This window comes from Macrobrachium nipponense, chromosome 19 (genome assembly GCF_015104395.2).
Source record: "Macrobrachium nipponense isolate FS-2020 chromosome 19, ASM1510439v2, whole genome shotgun sequence".
Taxonomy (NCBI): domain Eukaryota; kingdom Metazoa; phylum Arthropoda; class Malacostraca; order Decapoda; family Palaemonidae; genus Macrobrachium; species Macrobrachium nipponense.
In genome coordinates this window covers 52,799,348-52,814,243 of record NC_061088.1, presented here as the reverse complement: position 1 = coordinate 52,814,243, position 14,896 = coordinate 52,799,348, and the positions used below count along the sequence as shown (strand labels likewise).

Genomic DNA, 14,896 nt, shown 5'->3' with positions numbered 1-14,896 from the left:
AGTGGAACACCGACGCTACCAGACTTCAAGGCGAGAAGCTGGGCTGACAACTGTAGAGCCTGCAAATAAACAAAAACATGTTCTATCCCTCAGGAAAGAAGTTCTATCCTAGGAGAGCAAAAAGAATCATATTATCTGTAAGGATAATGGGAAGTGAGTGACCCGTACAACTCATGCTCCTCCCCCACCAAAATGATGGAAAAGAGACGAGACCGCAATCATAATGGTCCTGCAAGCAGAAGGGACCAATACAATCAGACATCGTCCACACTTAAAATTCATGTAAGTTGGTGTAGGGATACTCTCATGCTAGAAAGCCGAATCCTAGCATATAAATCTTGTCGGCAACATGAACCTCTAACATCTCGAATGTCCCGAAACACAATTTCTGAAACACTAAAACATTACCACATTCCCAGAAAGTTTTTAAAAAGATAGAATTAATGATAAATAAAACATTAATGTCACAATACAAATGTTTTAAAAGACCGAAGGTTTGTTCCGCATATTATAAATTTTTATTTTTATATCTTTCCACATTTTTTAAATATTATGAACACACGCACACTACATGCTAATACCTATTGGTTAAAGACTCAAATTAACAGTAACTTTTCCTGAGAGTTACAAGGATTAGGATGTCTCAAAGACTTGTTAGTCCATCCGAGGAGACATCGTTTGCTCACTTAACTGTAGGAGCAGGTTTTACTGTGCATTCAGTGTCCTTATGATTTTGTCTAGCTTTCTTTTAAACTCTTCCACACTGTTGCTGTTTACAACTTCTGGTGGCAGTTTATTCCACGTGTCACATCTTGTATGTAAAGAAGTTCCCACAATGGGATGTGTTGTATCTCTTCAGTTCTAGTTTCTATCCATTAGTTCTTGTCTGGTTTTCATTTAATGTAAATAGGTTACTGTCTACTTTTGTTATGCCTTTCAGTACTTTAAATGTTTCTATTCGTTGTCCTCGCTATTGTTGTTTCTAAGCAATACATGTTCAGGCTCTCTAGTTGTCTTTGGATGGAATAAACTTTGCGGTTCTTACCTGTACTTCTAATGTATTTATGTCTTTTCTTAGTGTTGGTGACTGCAGCACAGTTTGTTTCTGTATTTGAACTGCCTCTATGTAACCCACTAGTTTCTGTGCCCTCTTTTCTGCTTTTATGTACTGTTTTGTGGATTTTAAGTCCTTGGTAATAATGACTCCAAGGTCCTCCTCTTGTTCTACACTACTTATGTCATTCTCAAGCAACATGTAGCTGACATGAGGGTTGTTTGTTCCTATTTGTAACACTTTACACTTATCTACATTAAAAGGCCTTTGCCATTTTTTTTACCACTCTCCTATTTTCATTAGACCATTTCTTAAACTTTCCACTGCATCTGGGTCTGCTGCACTTACACCTAGTTTGGTGTCATATGCAAATTTGGCTATCCTGCTAGTTAAGCCTACATCAATGTCATTAATGTAAATAAAAAACAAGAGAGGGCCCAAGCACAGAACCCTGGGGAACTCCGCTTGTTACATTCGCCTATTCTGATTCTTCACCACTTATTACGACTATTTTCTATAAGTTAGCCAGTCTTCGACCCAGTCTGCTGTTTCTCTTACAATTCCTAAAGCTCTAACTTTTGTCATCAGTTTCTTGTGTGGGACTTTGCCAATGGTCTATTGAAAATCTAAGTAGAGCATATCTATTGCTCTACTACTGTCGTAGATACCTAGCATGTTATGAAAAAACTCCAAGATGTTTGATAGGAAGGATCTGTTTTGTCTGAAACTGTACTGACTGTTAAACAATAAGTTGTTTCTCTGTATGTGTCCACAATTTGATCTGCAATTATGGACTCAGAAACCTTACAAACGACTGACGTTACACAGATTGGTCTTTAATTTCCTAGCTCTTCTCTTGGACCTTTTTTGTAAACTGGGGGCGCATTTCCTAGTTTCCATCCTTTTGGTGCCTTTCTTTGTTCTGCACTTTTCCTGTAGAGTTTATATAGGTGAGGAACTAGCTCCTCTTTTAACTCTTTAATTTCTCATAGATGAATCCCATCCGGGCCAGGAGATTTGAATTTGAGTTTATCTATTTTGTTTTTAATGTCCTTTTCTGTAAATATTATTTTGTCCAGTGGTTCTGCCCTTTCATATTTCATAGCAGGTTCTGGTATTGAGGTAGTGTGTTCAGTTGTGAATACACAAGTCAAAAACTTATTCAATAACTGCTTTTTCCAAGTCTGAGTTCACCAGGTTACCTCTAATGTCCCTTAGGGGACTTATGCTATTTTTTTTCCTACTATTAACATGCACAATGAATCCTTTTGGGTTTTCTTTACAAACTGACCCAACCCTCTTATCCTCATTTATCGTTGCATTTCTTACTAATTTGTCCACCAATCTACAGAGTTCTTTATGGCTGCTCACTTCTAATGGTGTTGGGTGTGGGTTCATTTATTTGTGCAATCTGTCTCTTTCTCTTGTCTTATCTTTAATTTCCCTGTTGAACCACTTGGCTGAGGATTGCCATTTGTTAGCATTTGCCTTAATGGTATACATCTAGAGCATTTTTCTGTGTATTCCTCATGGAAGGCTTCCCAGTGCTTATCTATGCCTGTGTTCTCGTCATACTCTAGGTTTTTAATGTACTCCTTAATCTCATTAATATCTTCTCTTTTTTATGTTGGACATTAATTTGAAATTAGATCATTTTATGGTTGCTTTGCCTAGATTTGCACTTACTGAAAGGTCAGATACTAGATTATCTTTCGTTGATAGGACGATGTCTAGTATGTTGTTTCCTCTAGAGAGTTTGTCAACCCATTTGTGGAGGAATTCAATTTTAACAAAATCTAAGTCTCTTTCCTTCTACATTTGATGCACAGGTCATCGTGTCCCAATGTACTGCTACATTGAAATCTCCCATTATTATGCTGAATTTGTTGTTTACCTCTTGTCCTAGTAGTGCATACAGCTCCTCATCGTGCATTTGTGATTGGTGGGGAGGTCTGTACACTAGTATTAAAAGTTATCTTCCTCCCTAGGCTGGTTATATTGATGCCAATCACTTCTTGCATGATTGTAACTTTACACTCTATTGGCTATTGGACTGAAGTGGTCCCTAACATATAACATAACGCCTCCACCTTTTTTATTGAGTATCTCTTTTGAACAATTTATATCCAGCTATCTGGTACTCTCCTACGAAGTCTCTTACTGCCTCTCGTATCCATGTTTCTGTGATACCTATTATGTCTAATTCCTCACTTGCTACCAATGCTTTGAAGATATCTACATTGTTCCGAATTGATTGTGCATTAAACTGTGCCACTCTGAGGGACTTTTCTATCTTCTCTTTTGTCCTCAGTGGCTTTATTAGTTTCCCTTACCATCACTGTTGCCTGCAGTGCTACTACTAGCCAGCTTCTGGGAGCTTTCCCATTTCTTAACTTGAAAGTTCAGTTCATTGAGGTGTTTCAAGAGGTTTTTGTTGAGAACGTTTCCTATTAGTTTTGCTCCTCCCAAATTCAAGTGAGTTCCATCTTTTTTTTATATGTCCCAAAAGTTTACAAACCTAACACCTTTTTCTTGGCATATTAATTCCAGTCTGTCATTGATTCCAACTGCCTATGGCTTACAATGGTTCTGGGCAAAAGTCCTATAAGAATGCCATTATCAGTTTTCTCTTGGATGTTCTCTACAATTTTAGTCAGGTTGGCTACATGGCCTTCTGTCTGACCAGTTCCTCCGTCTTCTAGAAACAAGTCATTTCCTCCTCCCTGCACTATGACTGCACTTTTTCTATTATTTACCTTGATTTTTTTACTGCCTCAGCTATCTTCTTTGCTCCTGCACCTGGGAAAGGATTAACTTTTCTCTTACTTCTGTTTTTGGCAACAAAATTTAACCCCTTCTTTACCGGGTGGGTGAGCAGAATGTAAACATTGCGTTCGCTGCCGAACTGAATCTCTCGGTAGTGACTCCAGTTTGGAGGGGTGCCGATCATAAAAATATTTGCCAAAAATACACTAATCAAGACAAGCTAATGAAATTATCAGGTATTATTAGCACTATAATAACGCATATTCTCTGTTAGTTTTATCATCCTACAGGGAAAATAAATGATTTTATGAAAAAAAATGTGAAACTCAGTGTCCCTTGTACAAGGGACACTGGTGGTCGGTGAGAAAACTACAGTCTTGAATAGAAATTCGGTCTTACAGAATGTTGGTATATCGCACCTGGAACATGCACATAAAGTATTATCAAAATAGAACAGTAAATAAGCACGTAATAACAAAAAAAGGAGCAAAAACTAAAGCGAAAGCCCCGCCAATAAATATGGAAATCGCAAATTTTATAGTATATCTTTCAAAAATTGGTCGATGTCATTTTCTACGTTTTCTAAGATTAGTTTCATCAAAGAAAACAACTTAAGGGGCATCAGGGGTATCTAAACTAATTTTTCAAGTTTCTTGTGCTCAGAAAAAATCGCTTTTTTGCTTTTTCTCTGGTTTGGTTTTTAATATATAAAGTTACTATAAGGCTTTATTTTTACCTTTATTTATCTGGTGTTCATATCTTTTATTTGTAAAATGTAATAAGTGAATAAATAAATAAATACAGTAAATGATGATACAACTGGTTTTATACTTGGGTAGAAGTTATTACATGTTTACGCTTGTCTGGTTTTGTGATTTTTTGTTGAGACGCAGTTCATCTGTCACCTACACACTACTATAAGCAGTAATAATATTTTTTTGGGTTCATCATACGTCTGGCATCGTGTCATACTGTTTATTTTGCTCCAAACTCTTCAAAACGAAATTACAGAATGATTGGAAGTCCCTATCTGAAAAGAGGAGTTTTGGTGGTACTATGCGTACCACCTTCATGCACCCGGTGCGGTGTAGTAGACTTGAATGGTGGTACCGACCTACCTCCAAACAAACTTTCGGTAATGAAGAGGTTAAGCCCTGCTCTTTTACTAACAAGTCTCCAATTAAGATTGTTTCATCTTCTGCTTCTGAGATTACAGCAAATCTATTCGTTTTGTTGATTCCTTTTGGGGGACAATTGTGTTTTCTGGCTGCTATCACACTTCTACCAACAGATCTCTTGAATTCATCATCTTTATTATTGTAAGCTTCTTTCTTTGTACCTAGCCTAGTGCTTGTTTCTGTTTCATTTCTGGTTCTAGTCTTAGGCAATTGTTTTCTAATTTGCACTATACTTTCTCTGTTTTCTACTATGTCGTTGTTCAATTCCCATTTTTCTTTCTTAAGGTTTGTGACTTCTCTTTGTAGGTCTCCAATTTCCTTTTCCATCCTGTCTTCTCTTCTCTTGCCTTTGTGTTTGTCCTTTATCAACTCCTTTAGTTCCTTTGCTAATTCTTCTACTTCCCTCCTCAGTTTAGCTATCTCCTGTTCTTGTTGACAGGAGAGACACTCTGAGACTACCTAGCTTTGATGAGCATGCCTCTTTGTAGTCTATGCACTGCTTGTTAACACTGCATTTTGCACATGTGTGCTTTGATTTTAACTTTTCTTGAGTCATCTTTGTGTCTTGGTTTCAATATTTCTACCTGTGCTTTTAATTCAGTATTCTTTCTATTGTGACCAGTTGAAAAGGAAAAAGGGGGGTGGTTGAGTATTCCCACAGTCGCCGCATCCGCTTATCCATGGACAGTTTTCCATAGTTCGTTGCCAGGATACCTTTTATTGCTGCCACACTAACATAGTCTCCCTGTTGTTAGACGATCCCAAATGTGTCACAGCTCCCAACTGAGCAACACAATTAGCCTAAGCAAATGATTTTTTGCCAGCAGTGAACAGCAGCATCTCTTAAATTACTAAACTTCCAACAGCAATGAACAGCCAGAATCTTATGACCTGAATGCATTCTCCTCTAACCATGAAAATCCCCAAGGAATGGCCACACCAGCAGGCCCCATGGGTTGGAAGTTCAACAATCAGTGTCACAAAAGCTTGTCTGGGGTTTTTAGTTGGCTAGGACTCCAATAAGGCACAAAAGCTCTGCAACCTCAGAGCAGTTTAGCCTTCACTCACAAGCTAGTGGTTGCAAGGGTGGTCATTCCTTACACGAAGGAGTTAGCTTAACATGGCACAATAGCAACACTCCATTTCTACATCCCCAGTTGCCCCAGGATCCCTCTAATCTTGGTTTTTGGAAACCTGCAAGCATCTGCCCTGCATTATTTAAAGAGGTTCCAAAGCCTCTGTTCTGAAGCATGAGGTAGCTGTCAGCTCCTTACATCAATCTTATGTCTAAGTTTTATATATACATTTTTTTTTTTAATGAAAGATGTACAAGGAAGAAATCCTCGCAGTCACAAGATGAGAGAGAGAGAGAGAGAGAGAGAGAGAGAGAGAGAGAGAGAGAGAGTGGCAAGGTGGTAGAAAGGTGGTTTGAACGGAAGTAAAGTAGAAGATTTAAAAGAGGCCGCAGCTCGGGGCTGAAGGGACGCTGCAAAAAACCCTCAAGTATTGCCTACTGTGCACAGCAAAAGGTGCATTACTCCCCCTACAGAGAGAGAGAGAGAGAGAGAGAGTTTATCTCTTAAGGAATGCTAATCCACTTCTCTTTACCTGCTGGTCACATCCTTTATACTCCACTCAACTGGCAACAACAAAATTTATGTTAGTTTTCCGTCTTCCAAAGATTTATTACCTGTACTATGCATTTTTAAAACATTATGAACACACACACACTGTTAATCTTGAAATTTTCTATGATCAGTTCTTATGATTTTTTAAGAAAAGTAATTCGAGTAGCAGCACATACCCGTATTGACTCAAATCAGCTGTTAGGATGCCAAACCACCAACCTTATAAACTGACTCTCAAAATAGGAACTCATGTGATACACAAGGTACATGACAAAATCCCTTTTTGGGTGAAAATTTAGGGGTCACACGATAAGTGAGACCAAACGTTACACGAGAATATACAGTAATCATGTCCACAGAAATGAAAGCGTGGGCGCCAAACATGCAAAGAAATGCTACAAGAAAAATTTATTTTTCTTTTAATTTCTTGTAGCATTTCCTTTCATGTTTGGCACCCATGCTTTTATTTTTGCAGACATGAATAACTGTAAGAAAATCCTGGTGTAGCTAAAAAAATTTGTTTTCACTTTTTAATGCATTTCAATAAAAGCATGTTCAAAAACTTTTAATTTTCTATTTTATACTTTGAGTCTCAACAGAAATTGTAACCATGAGTTATTAACTTATTCTACCGAGTCCAAGAAGGTATGAAAAATCATACAAATTCTGAGATACTGGGAGGGGTCACTGTAAGGTCACTGTAAGGTCACTGTAAGGCCACTGTATTGTCACCAGGATTGAGTAACCAGGCAAAATTTTGTGTCCCATTGGAGGAAGGAAACAGGTTGAAAACTGAGTTACAAAATTTGACCTGGACTATCAAAACAAAAAAACAAGCTAAATAAAAGAGTATAAAAAGGAACAAAGGCAAAGCAAAGCACTTGTTAATTGTTCAGTAGTTGAAGATGCAATAGTCGGGCGTCAGTCAGAGAGTGGTTCTAAGTCCTCTCCTTTTACCATCCTTGTTATCCAAAATTCAACCAGTCCAGTGCATGCACTGTAGGATACCTCATATATGGAAGGTGTAGTATTTGTATCCCCATAAGAACAATTGCAATTTATTACCAATATTTTTGTCCCAAGTTAACTTTAACCTGAATAATTCATCAACAAACACACTAATACAAAACATACCTGTAGATCAAGAAGAAACTTGTTACTGAACTGTTCTTCTTCATCTTCACAATTAAAGACCATATCTTTTGGGAAACGGTGTCCGATAGATTTATCCGAAACACTCTTCTCTGTGGCACTAGAATCCTTTCTTTTTATGTTGGTAGCAGCTGTTGCTAAGTTTACTTTATTCACATTCTGAACAGCTTCAGCAGACAAACTTTGTGATTCAGGTTTCTTAAATACCTAGGCAAGGAAAAGATGAGAAGTATAAAGACAGTACATGAAAGGTGCATTTTTTCACCAAATTTAGCATAGTGATTTAATATTTTAATAAGAACTGAGCTTTTTATTGCTTTAAACAAATCCAACCTCAAAAATGTGACGTAGTTTGGTAGAATACTGTGTAAGCCAGCAACTTCTTAAGTTTGAATAAAATACTTGGCAATGATGAAAAACATTAACTACTTAACCAATTGAGCAAATAATTTATAGCAATATGTAATTCTTTCGTTACAATCAGCAAAGCAGTATTTAGTCACCCCTTAATGAGTACTGCATTTGCCGGTATAAAAGATGCACCCTCACATATTTTGTGGAAAAAGACAATTTTACTATGCCTCATCACACATTTATTGAAAGATATTTCAAAGCGATTTTGAAGGGAAAAATGTATGATTCTGTCCATGAAATAAAATAATGTGAGAGTATACTGGAATAAAGTATGGACTTTGTTTGAAATATACCATAAATAAACAACAGTCAGCACTAGGCTTTTGTTTACATCCACTCATTGCAAATGGTTGACATGCTAACTGCCAACATAGCGTAAGCACTTTTTCTTAAGTTTGTGATAAGAGGCATATGTGATAAGAGGCATATAATTCAGCTTTTCAATATTATTTTTATTATTAGTAACAAAATTCACTTCAATAATTAGGCTTGTTTTTTAATGTTTTATCATTAATAACAACTTTTGTGCCTACCCATTATGCTCGCTGTGGTAAAGGCATAAGCCTAGCCTAAGGTACTCCGTCTCCCATATGTAATACGGCAGCATTATATGCAGGGTAGTTTTTGTTTATGCAATTAACAATAAAAAAAAAAAGTGTTTCTAATACACCAGCAAAATACGGTAGTTGCCTCCATACTAAAATCTCCCACTTCTTACTTTCTTCAGCAGCATACCAATTAGTGTGTTATAAAAAAGTAATGGAGAAACAAACCCATACAGTCAAGCCCCTGTTTTTGTAGGGGATACACAAACACCTACAAATACTTAATATCCCACTCTCAAAATGCTTAAAATGGCTATTTAAACAGTTAAAAAACCAAACCTGCCTCTAAAAATGTATCTTAAACTATCATCTAAAGCACTGATATTTCAGTCATGCTACATGTAACATTATCCTTAAAAATATATGGCTTACAACTAAGTGTGAAAATGATTCAAGTGACCCCTATTTTCAAGTAGAACATCCATTTTTTTCATACAGTATTGAAGAGGCCATTTTTTTCCATTTTTTTTTTCAAGTTAAGTACTATATCAGTATCTTAATATTTAACACGCATTGAAAAATGCAGGTTAAATTGATAGTTAACTGTACTTAAATTAATATTATGTAGTGGTACCTCGAGATACGAAAGGCTCAACTTACGAAAAACTCAAGATACGAAAGCCAATACGAAAAATTTAACAGCTCTACATACAAAAAGTTTTCAAGATACGAAAGGTTTCTGTAAAGTCCGAGATTCGCCCGAACAACCGATAACAATTTTGAAACTCGCGCGTCGCCAACTTAGTAGACTCGCCACCATCCTCCTGCTCTCCCATTGCTTCCTGATGCTAGTCACGGCCATGAGATCGTTCTCTCCTATTGGCCAGCATCCCTCCAATCATGCATCTATGTACGTGGTGGCGTGCCTCGGCCACTCAGTACCAGTATCGTTATTGTACGCACGCGGTATTCGTTCAGTCTAACGTTTCGTTTAGTAAAGTAAATTCGTTAGTGATTTCGTTGCAGTAAACGTACTTTATCGTGTTGTGCGAAAACTTTATTCTACTTATACGTAAATTACGTACAAGATAACGTAGTCATGGGTCCCAAGAAAGTTAAAATTCACGGAAAGAAGCGAATGCTCTCTTTGGAGACAAAGATGGAGATTATCAAGAAGTATGAAGCTGGTATGCGATTGAGTGTGATCACCAAGGAATACGGCCGAAATCCGTCGACAATAGGCACCATCCTTAAACAGAAGGATGTCATCAAAGCAGCTACACCTTCCAAGGGCATCACTATTTTGTCCAGCAAGAGGACCCACGGGCACAACGAGATGGAACGGCTGCTTCTTGTCTGGATAAAAGACAAAGAAATCGCTGGCGATACGATAACGGAGACGGCAATCTCCCACAAGGCCAGCGCGTAGTGTTCATTAACGGCTGCAAGTCTTGATAATTATCTACTAATTGTTGCATCTCATGACTCTGTTGGCCCTGGTGTCCATCAAAACCCTGTTCAACCAAATGCTCTCTCTGCAACTGATTTGGGTACTGAATGTTCGGCTGCTGACCTTCAACATGAACTGAAGTATCTTGATTATAGTACGTACTGGTATGCATGTTGTAAATGATTGGTCAACACCCTCTGTTCAGCAGGGAGTGGAGATTCTACCAGCCTTACAAATTTTCCAGTTATCCCATGAGAGAGACCTTGATCACTTATCCCATGTGAGAGATCTTGGTCACTTATCCCACGAGAGAGATCTTGGTCAATCATATCATATATGTCGTCACTCAAGAGGTACTCTTCTTTTTCCATTTTCTGTGGAAAGAAATCAGAAATTTTTTTTAAAATACACATGACACAAACACCATCACAATGTCAACTCTAACTAGTAGATTCAGAAACAGTTGATGCTCCCGAAAATGTTTCCCAACCCGATCTTGACGAGATCGTTGCACTTGGCAAGTCCATGGGGCTGGTCGTCGACGAGGACGACATCAACGACCTTCTCGAGGAGCACCAAGAGGAGCTTATGACGGATGACCTGAAGGGGTTGGAGGGCATGCAACATAACATCGTTCAAGAGAAGTTCTCTACCAGCGGCGAGGAAGAGGAGGACCCTATGACAACTGCAGAAATTAAGGATGTTCTAGCCGCTTTTCATAGTGCAATAGTTTATAGAAAAAAAGACACCCCGAAAAGGCTCACACAGGTCGTATGCATGCGCAGTTCAATGACGTTTGCCTGAGTCGTTTCAGGAACATTGTGAAAAGTAGGCAGAAGCAATCTTCCTTGGATCGTTATTTTTTAAAGAGGCCTTTAGTATTAAGCAAGAGTAAGTAAAAAGGAAGAACAAAGTGATACTAAAAAACAGAAAGTTGAAAGTGGTGATTAAGTTGAAATTTTGTATAAAAAAAAAAAAAAAAAAAAAACTACGTAAAGTATAAAAAAAGTAAAAAAAAAAAAATAAATAAAAAAATAAAAAAAATAAAAAATTTTTCTTTTTCTTTTTAGTTTTTTGTAAAGTTAAGTGTTACAGTTTTGTTAATGTGTTTCGTAAATTTTAGTTTATGTATGTTTTCCTTACATTTTTTTATGTTTCGGAGATAGCCTCACTCGAAAAGTAAGCTTCCACATTTTACTACATACGTACAGTATTTCTTGTATACCATGTACACTAATACACTTTATTTACAGGTAATTAGCAGTACGTTATTAAGTTAGGTATTGAATGGTCCAAATTGTTGTAGTATTTCATTGTTTATTGGTCAATTTAGCTTTATTATGAAATTTACTGGGGTATTTTTGGAGGGCTTGGAACGGATTAGCCATTTTACATGTAAAATGCTGTCCAAGATACGTAAAACTCATGATACGAAGGGCGCCTCGGAACGGATTAATTTCGTATCTCGAGGTACCACTGTATTATATTTTCTTTCTGTTTTCTGATATTTTGAAAATGTATATCTAGGCTGGAGTAAGCACTGATGTTTTCAAAATGCTTTCCAATTATATTTGAACTTTACAGGTTTCCAGCTGGCGCTGAGTATTTAACCTAATTTTAAGACCTCAGGTTTGTAAGTTATGAAAAATACAAATTGGTTAAAAATCTGTCATATTTCATAAGTATCATGGTGTATTTTTCCATTTAAATGTATTGCACTTCTTGGAGGTCTTACATATTTTCCATTGATTTTCCTTATCTTTTGCCAGATATTCCTTGTGGATGTGTTTGAAGATATGTTTGAGATTTTCCTTCCATTATGCGATTTTTTCAGCTATTACCGTTTTTCTAAATTTGGCTGTATATTTGTATATAGTGGTTTAATGTGGTTAATTGTTGTTTGTTATAACTATTTTGTTTAATATGTTTATATTATAGGGCATTTTGTTGAGTGATTTAAGGCGAGTTTTGAGTCTTAAGATTGCGACCCAATATATGTTTTATTTTACTTAAGGTTGTTGAGGTTGGGTTCCACCATGGGATAGGGGATTTTGTGGAATGTGATTTGGTTTTTGGAATACTTTTATCTGCAGCATTTATTATGAAGTTTGAGAAGGATTCACATGTAGTATTGTGATCTTCATTATGTGGGAATGGTGGTATATTTTGTGTGTATAGGAAATATTTATCCCAGTTAGCTTTTTGAATATTATATCTTGTAGGTGACAATATTTTGATATTACTTAAGTAGTTCAGAATGATTGGGAAATGGTCAATTGTGTATGAATCGTCTAGGCTGTTCCATTCAAATTTCTCGGCTACATCATTTGAACATAATGAAATGTCAATTGAAGAAAAGGTTAGGTGTGTATTTGAAAAATATGTTGGAACTTCACTTTCATTAAGACAACACAGCTTGTGTTTCATTATAGTTTTTTCTATGTTGACTCCGGATGGGTCAGTGGGGTTATTAGTATCCCATAATGGATTATGTGCATTAAAATCTCCTATTATAAGTAGGGGTTTCTGTATATATTTGCTAATAAGTTCAGAAGAATTGGAGAAAAAAGAAGAGAAAAAGAGTGGTGGATGATTCTCAAAACACTGTACTATTAATGTGAAGTGGCTGAAAGAACTTATAAATTTCAGATATAAATGCAAAAAAAAACCTTTATAGTTATAAATTGGTGCCTGGTGTCGTAGAAACGGTTATAGATATTCAATACAGAAAATGCGAACGAAAGATCGTCTTTCCAAAAGAGAGGAAAGAGGAGGACCAGGAGCCTAAATATATAAAATATAATCACTAAACATAAAATAATAATCACAGATAATGCAAATAAAATATATCAAATTTGTCATAAAAACCTCAAACTGTGTGACAACAAGCAAAAAATATTGTCATAAAACTTTGGAGGCCGATATCTCAAAACAAAACTTATCTACCTTCAAATGGAAACTCCTACGTAACGAATTCACCTATTTTAATGAAACAAAAAGCAAATGGAAGCTAAATAAATTGTCTACAAAACTTTTTTTTTTTTTTTCCCAAAAAAATTTTGGGATTATTTTTTCCAAGAAATCAATCCAAGATTAAAAAAAAAAAAAAAAAAGCTTTATTACTTAATTCGAATGTATAATATCTGTCTACCACGTAAATTTCAACTCTTAAGTTGTAATAGTTACGGCCAAGTTTTTTTAAAAAGAATTTTTTTGGGGGCAGGGGTCCCAGTGAATGTGGACGGAAGAAGGAAAATATGAATACAGACTTTTTGCTATACATAAACTAAACCATGACCAGGAGTTATTAATGGAAAATTATTTTTTCAAACGCTCCCCTTAAGCCTAGTAAGTAAAAAGATACAGTGGTACCTCAAGATACGAAATTAATCCGTTCCGAGACGGCCTTCGTATCATGAGTTTTTCGTATCTTGAACCGCATTTTACATGTAAAATGCCTAATCCGTTCCAAGCCCTACAAAAACACCCCAGTAAATTATATTTCCAGGCCTACAACACATGTTCTAGGGTTACGATGCCGATCCGACGGAAGAAATATGACTCCAAAAAGGCAAAATACTGTACATACTTGAGTAATATTCAACTCCATGTAATGTTCAACCCCATATTTACTGCATATATTAGGACTTTAGCATATGTCCCTTGGCAATAAGCCTAGCCTATGTTAGCGGTTGCTACTGTAGCCTAGTCTATGATTCTGACATCTAAACCTAAGAAGCTAAAAGCTTAGAATATGCCAATAAAATTATCAATAATCAGTATGTACTCATTTCAAATAATTATTAATTAATCATTAACTATAATACACAAACAAACAAAAAAAAACCTTCCAATCGTTTGTTTACATTCAGCTCTTACGAGTATCGAACGAACGCCAAGCAATCACTTTTCCTAGGACACAGTAAGCCATAAATTTTCATTAGTATCTCTCTTCAACTAATGAAACTACCAAACAGTATAATAACCATTCATTTCTATTCTTTATTCTATCTTTACCTAATGGAGATACCGAGTTACTGACAGCTATAATGAAACATATACGTAACGTTATATTAAAACAGAAGAACAATGCTAAAAAATACGTATTTGTTGGCTTCAATGATAGCAGTCTGATTTATTTTATATTTTATATCTAATTCACAATTTTTTTATTAAATGTATTGCATGTACTCATTTCAAATAATTATTAAGTAACCATTAACTATAATAAACAAAAAAAAAAAAGCTTCCAAACTTCTGTTAACATCCAGCACTTTTGAGTATCGAACGATCGCCAAGCAATCACTTTTCCTAGTACACAGTAAGCCATAAATTTTCATTATCTCTCTTCAACTACTGAAACTACCAAACAGTATACTAACCATTCATTTCTATTCTTTATTCTATCTTTACCTAATGTTTTTTTTTATTAAATGTATTGCTTGAATAAGTTTTTCAATTTACAGCATCCTTTTACCAATAGAATACTTAAAGCACAAGGGGTAGATGCTGACCAATAGGAGAGCAGGATCTTATGGGGTGACTAGCATCAGGAACCAATGGGAGAGCAGGAGGATGGTGGCGAGTTTACTCAGTTGGCGGCGCGGGAGTTTTAAAATTGTTCTCAGTGGTCCAGGCGAATCTCGGGACTTTACAGCAACAACCTTTCGTAACTTGAGCAATTTTCGTACATATGTCGAGGTACCACT

General features: G+C 36.2%; 1 protein-coding gene across 3 annotated transcripts in view; it reads right to left on the bottom strand.

The window, feature by feature from the left end:
• The window catches only part of LOC135216961 (golgin subfamily A member 4-like), a 275,501-nt gene that overhangs the window by 56,339 nt on the left and 204,266 nt on the right, over nucleotides 1-14,896 (bottom strand). For all 3 annotated transcript variants that reach the window (XM_064252500.1, XM_064252489.1, XM_064252492.1), the window contains exon 23: nucleotides 7,761-7,985. In XM_064252500.1, the coding sequence (XP_064108570.1) occupies nucleotides 7,761-7,985 (225 nt within the window). The remainder of the gene's footprint in view (nucleotides 1-7,760; nucleotides 7,986-14,896) is intronic.